At 40.0% G+C, this 22,229-nt stretch overlaps 1 protein-coding gene across 1 annotated transcript in view; it reads left to right on the top strand.

The window, feature by feature from the left end:
- Agbl1 (ATP/GTP binding protein like 1) overlaps positions 1-22,229 on the top strand; it is an 830,193-nt gene that overhangs the window by 196,030 nt on the left and 611,934 nt on the right. The window contains exon 17 of the mRNA XM_037198558.1: positions 400-553. Within this exon, the coding sequence (XP_037054453.1) occupies positions 400-553 (154 nt within the window). The remainder of the gene's footprint in view (positions 1-399; positions 554-22,229) is intronic.

The following is a 22,229-nucleotide window of genomic DNA, read 5'->3' as shown; positions in this document are numbered from 1 at the left end:
GTAGCTTTGCGCCTTTCCTGGAGCTCACTTGGTAGCCCAGGCTGGCCTCGAACTCACAGAGATCCGCCTGGCTCTGCCTCCCGAGTGCTGGGATTAAAGGCGTGCGCCACCAACGCCCGGTCTTGGGGAAGAACATTTTATATCCTTGCTTTCTTACTTATAGTGCAACTTGCAAACAAATCTGGTGTGCAGATATGTGCAGGACAAATGCTGTCTGTTTGGCCCCAAAACTCCTAAGAATACTCTCTCATCACTCAGTGCTCCATATCCATCAGGCAGATTGGGTTGGCATAAACACTTCTGAAAATTGCAAGGTTTAATGAATATAAGATATTTTTTCCTGTTCGAGCTATTAGATAAATATTAATAATATGCATGCTTGTTTTATTTCTGTTCTAGACTCACCTTGAAATTCTGGAGAGAAGCATTGATCCCAGGCAAGTCTACTTCCGGCAAGACAGTCTCTGCCAGACGCTGGGAGGGAATCCGTGTCCATTGGTGACTATTACTGCCTTTCCTGAATCTAACAGTGCCCAGCATCTGGAGCAGTTCCGTGAGTAGAATGATGACCCTCTTCTTGCAAATTTGTCTGAGAGGTCCCTCTGAAGTCTTGGTAATGCTCCTTCTGTTTTAGAACAGAAGTCTGTATCTGACTGGGGACTTGTCTGTCTTGATAGAAATACATCACTGTGTCTTCTTGATATGACACCAAGAGTAAATGTTAATATCATTCTGTGGTAAAGAATGGGGGCAAATGTGGTTAAAGAATGAATGGCTGACTGTCAGGGAGAGGAAATGACCTGCTAGGATACAGAGCAGATCACCCATGATGGTGACTTCCTCCTTGAAAACAGAACCAGGCCCCTGAATCACATTTTCCAACCTCTAGCCCAGGCTCTTCTCTCTCCATGCTCTTTGTTGTTCTGTGACTCTCAGCCAGTCAGTATGGGAAGGAAGGAAACAGAATCTTTGAGCCCTGGGTGATGAATTCTCTTGGTAACCTGAGTAGCTGCAGCTCAATGTCTGAGGATATAGCCAAGAACTCTGAAATCAAAGCAAAGCCAAATCAAGAGCATAGTAGAAACATTGACATCGATTCACATGTGTATTCTTAGGCAGCCATATGGACATATGTTCGCACACAGACACCCCCAAATACAGATCCATGATGCCCTTTTAATATAGAATTCTGAGTATAAGCATGGCTGACTTGTTAGCAATGAGCTTCAGACCTCACTGAGGGAAGAGAAACAAAAGAGAATGAGGAATGATTTGCAATGAAAAGAAATTTGGAAGATGAAAGAAAAGACTGGAGAACAAAAGCCAAGCGAATTTATTCCCAGAACATACATACCATCTTACCTGATGAAGTGCTAATGGTGTTCAGGTGACTCTTGGGCAGATACAAAATGTAATTTCTCACATCCCATCAGTGTCTGACAATGGATGCTTAACAATCTGGCAATTCAACAACTGATTATCCCATCGGAATTAACAAGGCCCTAAAGTGCCTTAATGAATAGTAAGGGATTTTAAAAAAATTCTCTTATGTGTTTTATGTATTTAAGAGCAATTTCCCAGCAGCCACAGAGCCCTCCACTTGGCAGATGAGCAGAGCCAGGGACTTGGAGGTAGTAATCCAGGGCAATCTTCACTGGGTAATTATTTATTTAAGAAAGTAGATACATATAAGTCTGTGTTTTCCAAATTCTGTTCCTAAGGAGGAGAACATAAAAGATACATGAAAACAATATATATATTTCAAGTAATCATATAAATAACAAGCAGAAATCAGCCTCCATTGATTCATAATTGTCTTCCCTTCTTATTTCTCCTCCTCCTCCTCCTCCTCCTCCTCTTCTTTCTCTTTTGTTGACATGTTTCTTGGAGTTTGGGTTTTGGGGCACTTCCAATCCTCTGGTCAAATAAGAATGATTTCTTTATTTAAAATGTATATTTTCTATTCTAGGTCTCTGGGCTTCCCAACCTCTGGGTCTTGGTGCTCCAGGAAGTGTCAGGAGTGGGCTCACTCTCATGGCTTGGGTTTCAGGGGAGACCTGTCATTGGTCGGCCACTCTCATAATCTCTAGGCCACCCTTATCCAGGCATATCCCTTAGACAGGACAGACTGTAGGTTGAAAGTTATGTGGCTGGGTTGGTATCCCAATTCCTCCACTGGAAGTCTTGCCTGGTACATAGCTGCAATTGTTAGGAGTCTTAGCTGAGTCATCCTTGTAGAATCCTGGGAGTTTCCCTTGCACCAAGTTTCTACCTGACCCTGAAATATCCCCCTTTTCCAGTTGGCTCTTTTGGTATTTCCCACACCTACCTGATTTCTCATGTTCTCATCCCCACTCACCCCCAGTCATCATCCAGCAACTGGTAGAAAATAGATGCAGAGACCCACAGTCAAACATTAGGCCAAGCTTCGGGGAGGAAGGATTGTAGGAGCCAGAGGGGTCAAGGACATCACAAGAAAATCCACAGAATCAACTAACCTGGGCTCACAGGGACTCACAGTGTCTGAACTGACAACCAGTGAGTCTGCATGGAACTGACCTAGACACTGTGCATATATGTGACAGCTGTGTAGCTTGGTCTTCTTGTGGGATTCCTAACGGTGGGAGCAGGGGCTGTCTCCTACTTGTTTTATAGGCTTTTTGGACCCTATTCCTCATACTGGGTCACCTTGCCCAGCCTTAATATATGGAGAGGTACTTAGCCTTACTGCCACTTGATATACCATGTTTTGTTGATATTCATGGGAGACCTGAATAGAAATGGGGGAGGAGTGGATGGGTGGGGCAGAGGGGAGGTGGAGAGGTAGGAATGGGAGGAGAGAAGGGAGGGGAAACTGTGCTTGGGATATCACATAAATAAATAAATAAATAGAAATGTATATTTTCACATGTTTATCTGCTTAGAAGAGCTATGGCTTTGTTTGATGCCTATCCTTCACCTTCACCATCTTGAAATTCTTTAAAAAAATAGTTTCTACCAGATATTTGTGACAATATGGAAGGAAATTAAAGGACTTTGACTAAGTAAGCCAAGTCAGGCAAGAAGGACAAATACCATATGATCTCATTTATATGTGGGAGCTAAAAATGTAGTTCACAGAATCAGATACTCTGCTGTTAACTTCTTTTAGTCAACCTGACCCAAACTGTAGTCAGGTGACAAGAGGGGAACCTCAGTTGCCTCCAAAAAATTGGCCTGAGGACTTTATTGATTTCATTTATTGATTTAAGTTTGATGTGGGAGGTCTCATCCCACTGTGGACAATGCCCAGATGGTCCTGACTTGTATAAAAGTAAACCAAGCAAGTCATGGAGAGCAAGCAAGTAAGACATGTTCTGTGGCCTCTGCTTCAGTTCCTGCCTCTGGTTCCCAATCTGTTTGAGTTTCTGTTCTACTTCCTCGTGATGGACTGTGACATAGAACAGTAAACCAAATAAACCCTCTTCTCTCTCAGTTTGGTTTTGGTTAGTGTTTTATGAGAGTTATAGAGAACTAAACTAACACAGACTCTAGTAGTGATTTCTAGAGACTGGGAAGAGTACTGGGGGAAGAAAAGAAGGAGGGGGTAGGCAGTGGGTACGGTGATGCTATTGGACAGGAAGAGAAACTTCTAATGCTCCATGGCACAGAGAGATAACCACAGCTGTTAGCAATTCATTGTAGTAGTTGAAAGTATCCAGTACAGAGGGTTTTGATATTTTAGTCATAAAGAAATGCTAAATGTTTGAGGTGTTTTATACATCAAAAACTTTTTTCAGATCATGCCTCATTGTAAAACTACTGAAGTCTCACACTACCTCATAAATATGTGCATGTTTTATGTCTATTAAAAACTTTAAAAAATCAAAAATTAAAAATTAAGGGCCTCAGCAAAGAATAAATAAACAAACAAGTTTTGACAAGGAGCCCTGGATTTACATTTTGCAGTGGGTTTTGCAAATTGTATATCTGATTCTGGATGATCCAAGGTTAATGAAAACATAGGCAAGGATGGTGCTTTTCTATATTATCATCTTATTTTTCCAGATCATGTAAGAAGATTTCCAGCTTATTTTGACCACTCACTCACTTAAAAATAAACAAACAACAAAAACAAACAAACAAAACAACCCACCTTAGTTGTGTGTGTTATGTGGCTATCTTCGTTAGAGTATTTTAATTTTATTTCTGTGATAAAACACCATGAGCAAAAGCAATTAGGGGGGAGGAAAGGGTTTATTTCAGTTTACAGTCCATTCCACATCACAGTCCATCATTGAGGGAAGTCAGAGCAGGAACTCAGGGCAGGAACCTGGATGTGATGCAGAGCCCATGGAGGAAAGCTGCTTAGGGGCTTGCTCCTCATGGCTTGCTCATTCTACTTTCTTATAAACTCAGGACCACTAGTATCACCTGCTGTGGGCTGGTCCCTCCCACATCAATCATTAATCAAAACAGTACCACATGGACTTACCAATGGGCCAGTCTTGCCGAAGTGTTCCCTTAATTGTGGTTCTTTCTTCTCCGTTAGCTGTAGCTTGTGTCAAGATGGCATAAACTGAACCAGCACAGTGACTGATGGTTATCTTTCATTATGAGGATTCATTTCAGCAAATCCCGTTTTACAGGTGTGACAAGTGGGCCTCAGGGAGGTTCAATACCATGACCGATGGCAGTGCCAGATTTTTAACTTTGCTATTTTTGACTCCAGAGTCTACAAAAAAGTAAATGTGTTGACTCCATCATCATGCTGCGCAGCAGTATTCTGGCTTCACTCTCTGAGCAAGAACTTCCTCTACTCCCTTTGTACTCTGTCTACAATTTAATAGGAAGTAGGGTAGTTGTTGTGGCAACTCATATTAATAAACCCCAGATATCCTGCTCTCTTGCTGATTACGATGAGTTTTATTTATGTTTTTCTTCCTAATGGGAAATGTAGACTGTTCCAGATACAAGAGCATGGAGGCATAGATTATATTCTTTTGACTTCAGGATCTTTCCTTCAATCCCTCCCATCCCCCGGCAGAGCTCAGATTGCAGAAACTGGATTTAAATGTGCGTGTGTCGGGGGAGCGGGGCACAGACTCACCACAGCCATATAATTAAAATTTTTTTTGTTATATTTTTTATTCTTTGAAAAATGTATGCATGTATACAATGTGTTTTTATCGTATCTTTCTTCCTCCTGGGGTCTCTCCAACACATCTCCCTCCAAACTTCATCAATATTATTAGCATCATCATTATATTTAACCTACTGAATTCAATTAGTGCTGCCCATATGCACATGGCTATAAGCACATTTTGCAGTGCATAAATGCCATCTCTGGGTCTGTAAAATAAGAATGACCCAACACAACATAAACACCATCTACTTCAAAGCGCAATTAACCATGCCTGTAATTCAGAAGTAAAACCACTTAACTTCCCGTGAACCATAGAACTCGATGTATTGATTTAGAACACAGCAAATGAGCCAGAGGCTCAAGGTTCTTTGCCTCCAGGCTTCCCTTCAGGTGAGCTTAAATTGTCTCACTTGTTTCTTCCCCAGGAGAGACTGGGCCAGCTTCAGTCAGGTGTGGGTTATTTAGCTGTGATGCAACCTGTTTCTGGTTCAATGGCTGCCACTCACCTTTCCTAAGGAGGGATTTGTGCAGTGAAGGGTTTTCCTTCCACTCTGTAGGATTATCACTTGAGTTTTATTTTCCAAACCCAAAGAATACCAGTGTGGTTATGGGACCCAATGAGAATCTCCTTCCTCAAGGCTGCTTCCCTTGCCCATTTGTTGTAAATGCCCAGAATTGGTCATTTCTAAGAACGATTTATTGAGTACTTTTACTTCTTCCTTGGGTGTAGACTCCCAAGAGTCTCCCAGAAGCATTTATTTGGTTTGATTTATTTTTCTAAAGTATTTTTCTTTTTTAAAAAGTTATTTTCCTGGAATGGTTTTGCCTTTTTTGATAAATATATTCTCAGTTCAGTACTCACCAGATTTACCGGCTGTATATTTTTATCTCTGCTTGGAGACTTGAGGATGATGTTTTCCTAAAATGTTCCTAAGAGAAGGCTCACGACTTTGTATCTGAGTTTAAGCCCCTAGATGCAAGACCCCAATAGACCTTAAAAAGTCTCACACATATCTCTCCTTTTCAGTGGGACAGTAGTTAGGCAGTCTGAGAAAGCACCAATGAAGTCATTATGGAGGAGCTAAGCTTCAGGAGAAATTGATGATGCAACGAGCCCTCTATAAGACAATGAGCCTACTGTTGTGCCCAGATCGCAACCCCCCAGAGAGACCACCAAGGACGAGCATACCAGAATGCAAAAGCAAGGTTTATCTGTTACAAGTCATGACAGGGAACTCATCTCAAGCCATCTCAAGTGAGGCAGGGAAGAGTTACTCTTTCTTGGGGAAGTTAGTTTTTATGGGCAAAACCCATAAAATTTCTTAGAGGAGGGGGGTTAGTATGGGTCCATCCTTGATTGGTCCAGTTTTTCCCGGGCCTGGACTTTATCTTATTCTAGCTTGTCTGTTTGCCATGTTAGGAGTTTTACAACTCCTCTCCGGGGTCGGGTCATGTTATCTCTGGAGAGGGGCATCTCGTGGTTAATTGGTTACCATCAGACATCCTGACTTTGTTCTTTTGAGTTCCTGGGGCTGGCGCCATCATTTCTGGGGACTTGAAACTGGCCTGGGTCTATCTATATTGAGATATCTTTGTCTAAGGCCCCCTTTTTGAGACAATAGAGTGAGGGTCTTGTTGTGCCTAGATCGTGTCCCCAAAGCTGCCACTGGAGACTTTAGGTACAGAAGGCAAAAGTAAGGTCTTTTCTAAGTTTACAAGCCTCCAGGGAGGCTCTTCCAAATCTCTCACTCACAGCAGGGAGGTTGGAAGGAGAGCTCCCCTTTCTTTGTGAGGCTAGTTCTTAAAGGCACAGACCATATAATTTATTTTAACCTGCCTCCCTTTTTAGTCTTTTGGTCGAATATCCTGACTGTGTTTTCCAAAGTCCCTGTAGCAAATACAGCCACCTGGGGAAAAGGGATCTAAGTTCTTATCTACACTTAGGAATCCTGGTTTAAGCTTCTCTTTGTCTGTAGGGGATAGAGTAGGGGGTTTACTGTGGTATCACACCTACCATCCTGGTTCATGAGGGATGTGTGAGACATTGGGGATTTAGGGATTCTAGACCCTTCCAACTGACAGAGTGGGTTCTCTAAAGAGTATGGGCTATTAGTGAGTCTAGGCCCCTGCTAACTGGTACAATCTATGCTATCTAAGGAAAACATGACATGTAAGACATGCACAGCAGATAGCAAAGGATGAGGAGTGAATAGAATCTGACATGATGGGACAAATGCTGGGACAGGATGGGACAGAAGACAGCTAGCTCATGAGCAGGCCTAGGGATAGGTTTGATCTGGCAAGATCAATACAGACACTGTTTCTAGTGCTTTCTGAGGCTAGCGTGCATTGGTTAATGGTATTTCAGCACAATTAAGTTTAGTCCAATTAAGTTTTTTTTAAACAACTTGTATGTTATTAAAGTGATTAACCCATCCTTTGAACATGCAACTTTCAAAAGCAGAGAAGGTTTTATCTTCAGTCCATACTTGTCAATAAATTTATGTGTGTGTTGGTGTTTATCTGTCAGTCTGCATTCTTGGATTTGAACTGAGAGAAGATGCTGAATTCTAGCAGAAATTGAGAGGAATTCAAAGAAAAGAAAATCTTGAGTGGTCATTACTCACCCAGACCCTAGTAGAAGTAGAGAGGAGTCTTGGGTCTCATTACTTACCCAAACCTGGAAAGGCAAGTAGTTTTATATTTTTCTTGACCCAGCCATTACTCCAATCATTCCTTTTCCTTTCTTTACTCAAAATGTGTTGCCTTTATGTGCAAATTACTCTTCTTCCTGTGCCTCCTCCTCCTGCCACCTCTGGGAATTGAACAGATGGCCTTGCCATGGTAGACAAGCCCTCTACTGCTTCATTGCCAAGCAATCTCTCAAACAGTCCTTTTAAAAATAAGTATAATACTTTTAAATTTATTCCTTGAGATTTTCAGACATGTATACAATGTATTTTGGTCATATCTACCCGCCATTCTCCCTCTCAATTCTACAAGGACAACTCCATCCCCCACATTTCTTTCTCAACTTCATGTGTGTGTCCCATTTATAGCTGAAAACTCCGTAGACATTTTCTGCACATTAACAAGTTTTGAGTCACTGTATGAACCACCATCCATGGCCAATTTTCTTTTTCTGAGGAGAACTGAAAGCCATACTAACCTATGGGTATAGAAAATACTTAAAAGGCAGTGTGATGCTGTGTCTATTTAACAAAATAATTATAGTAGGTTCTCTCTTAGGATCCATGTCTTCCCAAGCCTCACGGTCTTGGTCAGGCTTATAGAAGCAGGCATGCATTCCCTCCTGTGCCATGGGCCTTAGATCCAACCAGAAAGCACTTGGTTATCCCTGTAACACTGAAATGACTATTTCATCCATAGCCATATTTGTCAAGTCAATCATTATTGTAGTTCACAAGGTTCGTGGCTTGGTAAGCAAGTTGATGGTTTTTCTCCCCCAGCAAGCTGTATATCATCTTCTAGCACTATGGAAACTAGCTAGCAGAAAGGAAGCTTCCAGATCAGTGCCATCGTGATTTTTCCATGTCCTGTGGTCAAAGTATGTGGTATCTTCAGCAATATCAAATTCTAGAGGCAACCAAGAGCAGGGGCAATAGTCTGTTGTGTTTTAGGGGTTTCTGGGATTCTTCTTACCAATAGTTCAAAGGGACATATGCCTGACACCGGGCTTTAGATTAGCAACCTATGACTACTGAGACATCTCTATCCCTATCCCACACCCTTTTAGGGTAACTGCATTTAAACACACACACTCTCTCTCTGTCTCTGTCTCTGTCTCTGTCTCTGTCTCTCTCTCTCTCTTTCTCACACACACACACACACATATATGAGCTTATAAAATACTTATAAAATATTAGGTTTCCAAATGGCTTATTTAAATATCCTTATTGTTAGTCATTCCTCCCTTTTGTCTTCTCCTCTAACCTATCTCCCTATCCCCCTTCCTGTTTAAAACTTCCCTAACATTATTCCCCTTTCTCTCTTCAAACAACATGAGTACCATCACTCCCCTTCCAGAATATCTTCCTTGCCTTTACAATGGCCCTTTCTAGTTTTCTGGCTTCTATAGCTACTGCAAGTTCAACACATACTTTGATAGATTTGAAGCTAGGACCCACGTTTGTGAGATAAATGAGGCATTTGTCTTTCTGTGTTGGTGGTCTTTCATTTGGTACCATTTTTCCAGGTCCGTCCATTTTCCTTCAAATTGCACTTTTTAGTTTTTATTTCATGTGTATGGGTATTGTATTAGTCACAGTTCTCTAGAGAAACAACTGATAGAATGAATGAATATACATGGAGTGTGTTAAAGTGGCTTGCAGGCTGTGGTTTGACTGTTCCAACAATGGCTGTCTCCAAACAGAACTTTCAAAAACCCAGTAGTTGTTCTGTCCAGGAGGATGGATGCATGAGGTGGTGGTCTTCAGTACACACCAGAATCCTAAAGAAGTGAGCTCTAACATCAGTTAATGATTGAAATTGCCAATGAGAGTCAAAACAATCAGGCAAAGAACAAACATTTCCTCCTTCCTTGACCTTTATATAGGCTGCCACCAGAAGTTGTGGACCAGATAGAAGGTGGTCCACACCTTTTCCACCACAAAAGATTTGGGCTTAGGGTGGGTCTTTCTACCTGAAATGACCTGATTAAGAAAAAGCCTTCATAGGTGTATGCAGCTGCTTGGGTTTTAGTTAACTCCAGATGTAGTTAAGTTGATATCCAAGAATAGTCATCACAGGTGTTTTGCCTGCATGTATGTCTATTGACTATGTGCATGACTTAAGTCCAGAAGCCAAAAGATAATATCAGATGCCCTGGAACTGGAGTTGCAGACAGTTGTGAATCACCATGTGAGCGCTAGGAATGGAATGCAGGTCCATCTGGAAGAGCAGCTAGTGCTCGTAATCATTAAGCCATTTCTCAAGCTCTAATTTTATTTTTCTATATAATAGTGAAATAAAACTCTATTGTGTATATATACCAAATTTTCATTATTTAGTCATCATTGGATGGAGATGAAGGCTGATTCCATTTCCTAGATATTATGGATAGAGCAGCAAAGCACACAATGAACAAACAATTCTGTAGAAGAATAATAAAACCTTTGAGGATGTGACCAGGAGTCATATGTTTACTTGTAGCTTCATGACAAAACTCTACACTGATTCCCACAGTGGCTCTCTACACTAATTTTATCAGCTAGCACTTTTACCAACATTGAGCAGTTTTCCTTCTCCCCACATCCTTGTCAGCACTTGTTTTATTAATCTTAGCCATGCTGAATCAGGTAGTGCACAATCTCAAAGGAGCTTAATTTGCCCTTTCCTGTGGGCTAAGGATATTGAACATTAAAAAAAGTATTTCTTAGTCACTTGTGTTTCTTCTTTTCAGGACCACCTTCCACTTCCATAACCTACTTTTAAATTGGGTTGTTTGTTTTCTTGGTGTTTAGATTTTGGGGTTCTTTGAGCATTCTAGACACAAATTCTCTGTCATCTGTATAGATGGCAAACATTCTTCCCCATTCTGTAGACTTTCTCTTTCTGCAATCAACAGCTTCTTTTGCAGTACAGAAGCCTTTTAATTTCATGAGGTCCCATTTTTGGATGGTTGATCTACATGGCCAGCTACGGACCTCTTCAGAAATCCTTGCCTGATATAGACCCTGAACTGTATTCCCTGTGATTTCCATTAGAAATGTCTGAGTTTTGGGTCTAACATCGAGGGTGTTTATTCATTTGTAATTGATTTTTTTTTTTTTTTTGCAGAGTGAAAAATAAGAGTCAATATTCATTCTTCTACATGTAGATACCCAGTTTCCCCAGCATTATTTGTTGAAAATTCTGTATTTTCTCCAATGTGTACCTTTGGCTTCTTTGTAAAACAAAACAAAACAAAACAAAACAAAACAAAACTAAACTAAACTAAAAACTAAACACTAAACTAAACTAAACTAAACTAAACCCCCCAAAACAGATGACTGTTGTTATGTGGACTAGTATCTGGGTTCTCATTTCTATTCTATCAATCCATATGTCTTTTTTTTTTTCCCAGTACCATGCTGTTTTTAGTGCTATGACTCTGTAATATGACTTGAAATTATAAATGGTAATACCTCTAGCAGTATTTTTTTTTTATCATTTAGGATTGTTTTTGGCTATTCATGGCCTTGTGTTTGCATCTGAATTTTAAAATGTAAAAATGTGAAAAATTATGCCGGGCACACGCCTTTAATCTCAGCACTCGGGACGCAGAGGCAGGCAGATCTCTGTGAGTTTGAGGCCAGCCTGGGCTATCAAGCGAGTTCCAGGAAAGGCGCAAAGTTACACAGAGAAACCCCGTCTCGAAAAACCAAAAAACAAAACAAAACAAAACAAACAAACAAACAAAAAACAAAAAAAATGTGAAAAATTGCATTGGAATTTTGATGCAAGATTGTATTGAATTTGTAGATTACTTTGGTAGGATGGCATCTTCTGGTGTCTGAAAACTTTTATTATATAGATATTTCAGCTCTTGGATAGGTTTCTTCAAAGGTATTTTTGAAGCTTCTTTTATGGGATTGTTTCTGTGATTTCTTTCTCAGTGGAATTGTCTATGGTAGATTAGAAAGCTACTGATGTTCGTTGGTTAATTTTGCAACCAGCTACTTCACTGAATGTGCTTTTCAATTCTAGGAGTTTTCTGGTGGAGTGTCAGGGTCTCTTCTTCATAGAATCATATCATATGCAAATAGAGCTATTTTGATTTCTTCCTTTTCTAGTTGTACCCCATTGATTTCCTTCTCTATAAGTTGATTTAGGATTCCAAGTACTATACTGAATAGCAATGTCAAGAGCGTCTTGCTCCTGACCTTAGTGGTGATGTTTTGAGTTTTTGTCCATTTGACATATGAGAGCTATTATTTTGTCATATAAATGGCCTTTATTATGTTGAGATATGTTTGCTCCACCAATGCTCTCTCCAGGGTTCTTATTATAAAGGAATGCTGGATTTTGACAAAGGTCTTTTCTGCTTCTGTTGAGATGATATGTGATTTTTGCCATTGAGTCTATTTATGATGAATTATATTTATTGGTTTACATATGTTGAACCATTTCTGGATCCCTGGACTGATGCCACTTTTATCATGGTTGATGATCTTTTGGATGCATTATTCAATCTGGTTTGCAAGTATTTTACTGAGAATTTTTGCATATTCAGAGATTAGTCTGTAATTTTTGTTTTCTTTTCATTTTTTTATTAAGAAAATTTCTGTTCATTTTACATACCAATCACAGATTCCCCCCTCTTCCCTCTTCGCACCCCCCAGGCTTCCCTCCCAAGGAGGAGGGATTCTGTGGGCAGGGGATGTTGAGATCGTGATGGGAAAACCTGTAGAGATGACCAGCCACACTAGTAGAAACCCATGAACTGTGGACTAATAGCTATGAACTCCCCACAGGACTAGACTAGGCCTTCTGGATATGGAAGGCAGTTGTTTAGCTCGAACTGTTCGGGATCTGTCCCTGGTGCTCAGTGCCTAGGGTGTGACATTTTGCATAGCCTTGGTGCAGGTGGGGAGGGGCTTTGACCTTCCTCAGCTGAGTGTGCCTTGCTCTGCTGACTCCCCATGGGAGACCTTGATTTGTAATTTTTGTTGTTATTGTTGTGTCTTTATCTGATTTTTGTATTCGGATAACAATGGTTTTTTTTTTTAAAGGGGCTTTCATCCCTTCACCCCAGACACAATTCTTTTTCCTTCCTTCCTTCCTTCCTTCCTTCCTTCCTTCCTTCCTTCCTTCCTTCCTTCCTTCCTTCCTTTTTTTTCTTTCATGTATACAGTGTTCCACCTGCATGTATGCCTGCAGGCCAGAAGAAGGCACCAAATCTCATTTCAGGTGGTTGAGAGCCACCATGTAGTTGCTGGGAATTGAACTCAGGACCTCTGGAAGAGCAGCTAGCACTCTTAACCACTGAGCCACCATCTCTCCAGCCCCAACAATGGCTTTATAAAGAGAGGCTGGAAGTGTTTCTTCTTTTTCTATTTTATGGAATATTATGAGGTGCTTTGGTGTTGGGTCTTCTTTGAATGTCTGGTAGAATTCTGCACTGAGCCCATCTTGCCTTGCATTTTTCTTGTTGTTGTTGTTGGGAGATGTTTAATTTCTGCCTCTATCTTTGTGCTTGCTGGAGGTCTGTTTAAATTGTTCACTTCATTTTGGTTTTAACTTTGATATATCATATGCATCTAAATATCAAGCAGTTTCTTTTAGATTTTCCAATATAGTGGAATATTGTTCTAATGTCTTCATGCTTTTCTGAATTACCCCAGTGTCTGTTGTAACATTTCCCTTTTTATCTCTAATTTTGTTAATTTGGGTCTTCTTTTTGTTTTTTTGGTTTTTGGTTCTGGTTAATTTGAGTGAGGACTTGCCAATCTTGTTTATCTTTTCAAAGAATCAGTCTGAATTTACTGATTCCTTATATTGTGACATTCATCTCTATTTCATTGATTCTTGCCCCAATCTTTGTTATCTCTGTCTACTGCTTTTAGATTTGGTTTCGTCTTGTTTTTCTAATGCTTTAGAAGTGACAATCCAGTAGTTTGTTTGAGATATCCCTAATTTTTCAGTGTAGGGACTTAGAGCAAAAAAAATTTCTCTTACAATTATTTTCATCATATTCCATAGTTTTGAGTACATTGTATATAATTTCTATTTAATTCTAAGAATCCTGAAGTTTTCTTCTTGATTTCATCAATGAAATTGATTCCATCATTCAAGAGTTTGTTGTCTGACCTTCCTATACTAAAAGTACTGTGCATACTTTCAATAGTTTCTGCTGATATCTAGCTTTATTCTGTTGTTATCAGGTAGAATACAGGGCTTTATTAATTTTCTTTTTTGGTTCAGATTTACTTTGCATGCTAATATATGCTCTATTTTAAAGAAAGTTCCACGGGCTTCTCTGATGAATGTGTATTCTTTGGTGTTTAGATGAAATATTTTCTAGATATCTGTTAGGTCCATTTGATCTATGATGTCAATTAACTCAAGTATTTATTTATTCACTCAATTTTTGGTCTAGTTAATCTCTCTAATGGTGAGAATGAGGTATTAAATTTGCCCACTATTACTGTGTTAGGAATTAATTTGCGAATTTAAATCTAGTAGTATTTGATTTATGAAATTGAGCCTGTGTTTGGTGTGTGTGTGTGTGTGTGTGTGTGTGTGTTTGTATGTGTGTGTGTGTTTGTGTGTGTGTGTGTGTGTGTGTGTGTGTGTGTGATTTCCTGATGATAGATGGCTCCATTGATTAATATGAAGTGGCCCTCTTTAAGTCTTCTGATTCGATTTGACTTGAAGTCTATTTTACCATTATTAGATTAGCAATGCCTACTTGTTTTCCTGGTTCTATTTGCTTAGAATGACCTTTTCACCCCCTTTACTCTAAGATTATATTTTTCTTTGATGGTGAGATGTGTTTCTTGGAGGCATCAAAAGGATTCTGTTTCCTAAGTTAATTTGTGTCTTTTGATTAGTGAATTGAGACTTTAATATTTAGAGTTATTATTGAAAGGTGTGAATCTTCACTGGTTTTATTAACCTGACACAAGCTGGAGTCATCTGGGAAAAAGGAGCCTCAATTGAGACAATGCCACCATTATACACTGGTAACTCTGCTTGACATTTCTTGATTAATGACTGCTATGGAAGGGCTCAGCCCATTTCAGGTGGTACTACTCCTGGGCAGGTGGTCCTGAGATATATAAGAAAGTAAGATGAGCAAATATGGGGAGCAAGCCAGTAAGCATTCTTACTCCATAGCCTCTGCTCCAATTATTGCCTCCAGGTTCCTACCCTGACTTCTCTCAGTGATACAGTACGACTTGAAAGTTGTAAGATGAAATAAGCAACTTGCTCTCTAAGTTACATTTGGTCATGTTATTTTATTACAACATAGCAACTCTAAGACAATGTGTATTTCTTCCTGTCATTTTTTCTTTTCTTTTCTTTTCTTTTCTTTTCTTTTCTTTTCTTTTCTTTTCTTTTCTTTTCTTTTCTTTTCTTTTCTTTTCTTTTCTTTTCTTTTCTTTTCTTTCTTCCTTCCTTCCTTCCTTCCTTCCTTCCTTCCTTCCTTCCTTTCTTTCTTTCTTTCTTTCTTTCTTTCTTTCTTTCTTTCTTTCTTTCTTTCTTTCTTTCATTCTTACCATTTGGAGAATTTTCAGTTGCATTTTGTTTAACCAGTGTCTTAGCATCGATTTTTCCTTCCTCAGTCTCTTAGAAAATATTCATGTGCTCTGTAAGTTATTTGACTCACTTATTTGAATTCTGCATTTGTAATTGTATGCAAGTCATTTTCATCAGGGGCCATGACTATAGGATTGATAATTTTTGGAGATAACAGTTTGTTCTGGTTGCCATGGTGTGTGTGTGTGTGTATTTCCTGGGATCTGCTCATCTGGGTTAAATCATTGGTAAGAATTTTGTTGTTTTAGGGTTTCTCTTCTTTACTTCTTTCTTTTTTTTTATTTTTGAGACATGGTCTCACTATGTAGCTTTGGCTGTCCTGGAACTTACTGTGTAGACCAGGCTGGCCTTGAACTCACAGAGATTTCTGCCTTTTGAGTACTGGAATTAAAGGCATGTGCCATTATGCCTGACTATGTTGTTTTAGTTTTAATTCAAGTTACTCCTCACCACTCAGTGGAGGTAGTATCCATAGGAGACCCAAGTAAGACAACGTGTATTGCTTTTTTTTTTTTTTTTTTTTTTTTTTTTTTTTTTTTTTTTTTTTTTTTTTTTTTTTTTTTTTTTTTTTTTTTTTTTTTACTGTTGGGAGAATTTTCAGTTGCATTTCGTTTAACCAGTGTCTTAGCATAATTTTTTTTTCTCCCTCAGTCTCTTCAATGTGTTTCTAAAGTATTCTTTCCAGTATCATCTGTAGGAAAGCCTTGCAGTGTTCAGGAGAGACCAGATTGCAGTATAGTTGTAGTGTTTTTCCTCTCTTAGACTGCTGTTCCAGGGACCAGGCAGAATTTCCACTCTATCCCTGAGAGTTGGGTGCTGTCGGCAAGAACAGGTACTATCTAGCAGTTAAACCACTCTTTCAACAGGGTAGCAGGTGACTACAAAGGTAACATTTCTTAAGTGCTTATTGGTTTAGGAAGTAAAGAGACACAATAGTACTATGTATGGCAATATGTCAGTTATAGTGGGCATGAGTGGAAAGGAAAAGACATAGGCAATCACAGGGAATCTAGCGGTAAGTATTCGATTGTTAGATGGGAGCTGAGGAAAGGGACATACAAAGGCACGGGAATAATAGAGGCAAAGGAAAGATGTAGGGTGGAGACTGTGAGTGTTTTGGTTAACAATATACCACAAAGGGGGGTAAAGTCATGTACTCATATATCATAAATCAGGCCCGCCTATGGACTTTGGAAGTATAACAATAAGAGGCATGCATATGGAAAATAGAAAGGAAAAAACGACCAGAAGATGGGAAAAAAGAAAGGGGACCAAAAAAAAAAAAAAAAAAAAAAAAAAAAAAAAAAAAAAAAAAAAAAAACCAACCAAACAAACAAACAAACAAACAAAAAACCACAAAAAACCCCACAGAAAACAAAACGGTGAAAGATGAAGCCATTAGAGGATAGAGTTAGCCTCCTGCATTGACCTAGGGTGTCATGTGGTAAGGAATCCCTGTTGTTGGAAGCACAGCTGAATGGAGATATAAGATAATGAAGTCATTGGCTTGGGTGTTGATTTCATTTCCTTGGTGGGTTTGTTGCATTATCCCAGTCCTGGCCTGGGCTATACTAGGTAATGATTTTTTACCAGCCCTGTCCTCTTATGAACTCTTGCTTCATTTTTAGGTGGAGTTTTTTTTTTTTTTTTGGTGTGTGTGTGTGTGCATGGGGAACTGCTTAGTTATGTTCTGTGAGCCAAGGACAGACAAGGCAGGTTTCTCCCAGCTGTGGTTGCTGCAGTACAGTAGGACAAAGGGCCTGTGTGGTACCCACAGCACTGTTCAGGGCTTTTGTTTATGGTTTATGGTTTTGCAGTTTGCTGTTGGGTGGTATGAATCCTCACCACTGTAGCTTTGGTCAGTTTTCTGCTTGAGTTCTTCCCACCAGTTTGCAGTTACTTCCCAGTCTTTTGGATTTTGCAGTTATGGCAGCAGCCGCCTTGATTGTAGTTGCAGCAAGAAATCCAGTCTGATGCTAGAGAAAGTTCATGGGTCTGATGGCAGAGGAAGTTTACTGAACCATTGACCCAGTGGATTCTGGGAACTGAAGAGGCAGCTGATTGGTTTCCCTAACTTTCACTCATTCCAACATGACTCTCGACCATCATCTTACTCTGAAGTCTACCATGTCACTATTTTTTAATTGAAAATAAATTTTTTCACACAATATATTCTGATCATGTTGTCCCTTCCCCCAACTCTTCCCAGAGCCTCTCCACCTGCCTCCCTACCCAACTCCAGGCCCTCTTTCTCTTTGGAAAACAAACAGTCAAACTAAAAAACAAAACAAATCAGAATTAAGAAAAAAGAAGAGAAAGCACAAGAAACACACACACACAGACACACAAACACTAATTGTTGGGATGTCACTTTTTAAACAAACCACAAAATATTTCTGATGACTTCTTTTGCTCAGTTGTCTAGGCAGGCCTTCAACTTCTGATGCCCCTAGGTGGTAATGACTCTTACTTAAGACCTTTGGGCATCTTTATACTTCTCATCTTTTTTTTTTTTTTTTTTTTTTTTTGAGACAGGGGTTCTCTGTAGCTTTGGAGCCTGTCCTGGACTAGCTCTGTAGACCAGGCTGGCCTCAAACTCACAAAGATCCAACTGCCTCTGCCTCCCGAGTGTTGGGATTACAGGAGTGCGCCACCACCACCCGGCTTTTATATTTCTCATCTTTATCTCAATTTTGCAGATGGCTGCTCAATAAAAGCTCACAACCAGCCTTCAACCAGGAGAGTGAGAAGTGGTCACTTGGGAAGGAGACTCCAGGCCATCATTCTATATCCTCCATCATCCTATCCTTTTCTCTCTGTTTCAGGAGAAATTTCCCCAGAAATGTTCATGATTAAAGCACACTACTTATTAAAGACTGCCAGCATTTTGTTAACCCTTCTACTTTCTCTACTTGCCCTTTATAATGTCATGTTCTAAAGGATCCATTTCTGCACAGAGACAGAGGAGACCCATTTTATCCTATAGAGTTACATTTCTGCAATGGGTGCTTCCTTTTTTTTTCAGAAACTTTTGCACTAAATTGGACATATATACATATTCAAACATATATACCTATATATGAATATATGTACACACATATATGTGTACACAATCTTGCTTAACATTGTCTTGATTGTGAGAGTATTGTGAGAGGGGATAATTACTCTATGGACCTTTTCTGGAGGGGACATGTTATTTTCTCATTCATAGGTCCCATTCTCCTCCAGCAGATTTGCTATTGGCTCACTGGATGATGAGAAGCCAGGAAACAACAAAGGTACATGAGGGGGTGGATATACTAATTTTGCAACTGAGGCACCTCCACCCTGCACTTATTATAGCTAAAAGAGCAGAGTATAACCTTTATATGTCTCTGGAGGTGAGATTATCTCACTCTACTGCCTGGGTCTCCCACAGTTAGCATGCTGTTCTTTCCAGGGATCCAAGGTGGAGGGAGCTAAGGAGGCTGCACTTGCAGTTGTTAAAGAATACCTTTCTCTTTTTCTTTTTCTAAAATTGTTCTTACAGAAGCAATGTTCTATTCAACCTGCCATTATGCTAAAAGCTTTTCCTTGGAAGACAATAGCTGTTCTCAGGGAAAAAAAAAAAGATTTACATGAGGTCCCAAGGGTGTAATGAGCTACCACAAGGCACCTGCCTGGGGTTGGGAGTTGTCACTTGTAAGTGGTTTTAAATTAGAACCGAGTGGAAAAATACACGGTTACAGAATTCCCCTTTTGGCTTCTTTGCAAATCATTTTCCATCCTCTCTGGCCCTCGTCTGTGTTTGAGATGCATGGTCTGGTATGGAGGACAGAGCTTTCTGTTACAGCCACAAGTGACAGCAGTGGTAATACAGAATAGAAAGTCAAGTCAAGTGAAAACCCTCTCAATCCTGGAAATTTCTGAAACCTCCCAAGGGCATGTGCAACCAAGTAATTCTATGAAATCTGGATTATTGAAAATGGAAGTGCTCCACTTTAGTTAGTTTAGCTAAGGGGTAGTAGAGGCAGTGCTAGACCTCAAACTTCTGGCCTTCTGCTTAAACCTCCTTTCATCCTCCAAGTGTGTTGTACCTAATAAAACTTTGAGCAAACACAGGGTAATTATAACAACATACTGTTGTGTCTCTTTGGAAATATTAAAGACAGGGAGTTAGAGAATCCAAACTGTACCCACTTTTTGCCATGCGATTTTCATTATTCCGAGCAAACAGGGCATAAGACCATGGTAGGCAGTAGGAATATAAAGATAATATTATTCCACCCCTTGTGATTGAGGTGCTCATAATCTATAGGGAGTGTGTGTTTGTGTGTATAAGTCATGTAAACAGGTAATTATAATAGAATAAGTATCTTAGTCACTGTTCTATTGCTATGAAGAGACACCATGACCAAGGCAACTTTCATAATATGAAGTATTTAGCTGGGGACTTGCTTAGGGTTTCAGAGTCCATTATTATCCTGGTGGGAAGTATGCAGCATGCAAGCAGGTTCTGGAGCAGTAGTTGACAGCTACATCCTGATCTATAGGCAGACAGGGAAAGACTGAGCCTGGTATGGTCTTTTAAAACCTCAAAGCCTACCCTCAGTGACTCACTTCCTCTAACAAGGCCACATCTACTCTAACAAGGTCACACCTAATACTTTTAATCCTTCTCAAACAGTGGCAATACCTGACAACTAAGCATTCAAACATATGAACCTATGGGGGGATCATTCTTACTAAAACCACCACAACAAGGTGCACAGCAACAGGGGAAAAACAAAGTACAGTGGAGGCACAGAGCAGAGAGGACTTACCACAGGTGGACTTATACACACAAGGCAACCCATATACACCCCATGTGCATGGTACTCTCATATTAACAGGACTTCCAAGAAACTGCAGTTGGAAATCCCAAAGGTATTAAAGAACTACCTGACTCTTCCTTGAGACTATATAAAAGAGAGTCTTTGAAACACAGCCACGCCATTTTCAGTTTGTTTTTCCTCATCCATCTTGTTGTGGTTGATCTGCATGCATAAAAATGGGAACTTATAAAACATGGCTTTTGTAACACAAACCCCTAACACTCCATGGCATTTAGATCAGTTGAGTCGCTTTTTGTTGTTTCCAATTTTGATCAGGTTATGTCAATTAAAGAAAGGCCAAGAATCCTTCCTTCTCTCAAGGCTAGTTGGAGGAGGTAGGAAATATTATAAAACCCAATAGGTAAGTAAATTGGCACATATCATACCGTTTAGATATTTTGTTCTTAGGGTTTTGTGCTCAGGCCTGAGATATAGCCCTAGGCATCCTTTGGAATCTGATTTTGAGACAGGATCTCAATGAGTTGCGTAGGTTGGTCTTAAGTATGTAAACCCTGACTCATAGTCCTGAATACCTGAGGTTACAAGCTTACATCACCAAGACTGGACTAGAATTATTAATTTTTACAAAATATTATTTGGTAGCAATAGTTGCCTCATGAATTAAGAAATAAATCACTATTATACTATTATTAGGGATAATAAAAGATTCAATGGAAATGTCACTTGGTCTGCATCTTGAATGGGCTTCTGTGTCAGGGTCCTGTGTGATAGGGCAGGGTCTTGTGCTGTTCCATTTGAGGGAGGGGGCAAGTAGGTACAGAGTCAATGACACAGACTCTGGGAGGATGTTGAAACAGCAAGCTCAGTTTATTCAGGAAGAGGCAAGCCTTATATACCCTCCACCCCATCCTGGGGGAAGGTCTGATGAATATGCATCTGCTGGTGTGGCATAGCTGCCTCTCATTGGTCCAGGTCATCTCGGATCATGTCTCAGCTCCGGTTCCTAAGGCCCTTAGGCAGACCCAGGTTGGCTCTCAGGAAGTATCTTATTACCAGTTTGGCTTTCATTACTGGGTTGGGCTAGTGGCCCTCATGCCTATTAGGTCTGAGTCATCCCACAGGCTTCTAAGTTCAAGAGGGTTGTGTGCCTCTGTGTGTGTGTGTGTGTGTGTGTGTGTGTGTGTGTGTGTGTGTGTGTCTGTGTCTGTGTCTGTGTGATTGTCTGTTTGTCTGCATCTGTGACTTTATGAGACAGAAAAACATCAGACACAGGAACAGGAAGCCCTAGGTAGGAGTCTGTTAAAGTATTAGAGTATCAGAGCAATAGCATGATAGAAGATTGAAGGAGAAAAATTAAGAGGAAAAAGCAGTTTGGGTTAAACGGTAAATGATCTTCATTTTCATGTTAGGAAGCTTCCCTTAAAGTCAGCGATGACTTACTGGGATATTAGAAGCAGGAAAGTAAGGTCAAATTCATTTCTGAAGGAAATTTTGGAACAATTTTGTAGAAAAAACTTGAACTAGCTAGGTAGTGGTGGCTCATGCCTTTAATCCCAGCATTCAGAAGGCAGAGGCAGTCTAGCCTGGTCTACAAAGTGAGTTCCTGGACAGCCAGAACTGTTACACAGAGAAACCTTGTTTTAATACACTAAAAAAATAAAAATAAAAAATAAAATAAAATAAAATTGAACTGACCAAGGTAATGGTGACATGGAGCCCAGAAAAATGATACTCACATGCGTTTTGACTCATTATTCAGACTCACTCGAATGCAAAGCTTGGGTTGCCATTTATCAGCACTATGACCTTGTATTGCAGAACCCTATTCTCCACCAATAACATGGGTTTTACCATCCAAGTAAAGAAACTGGGCTAGAGGGATAGGTGAGCTGCTTTTCAGGAGGACCTGAGTTCAATCCCCATCAGCCACAGGACAGCTCACAACTGTCTGTAACTCAAGTTCCAGTGGATCTGACACCCTCATACAGACATACATGCAGCCCAAACACCAAATGCACATTAGAAAA

This window comes from Peromyscus leucopus, chromosome 1 (genome assembly GCF_004664715.2).
Source record: "Peromyscus leucopus breed LL Stock chromosome 1, UCI_PerLeu_2.1, whole genome shotgun sequence".
NCBI classification, from domain to species: Eukaryota; Metazoa; Chordata; class Mammalia; order Rodentia; family Cricetidae; genus Peromyscus; species Peromyscus leucopus.
The sequence above is the reverse complement of the archived record's forward strand: the minus strand, read 5'-3'. Positions and strand labels throughout refer to the sequence as shown.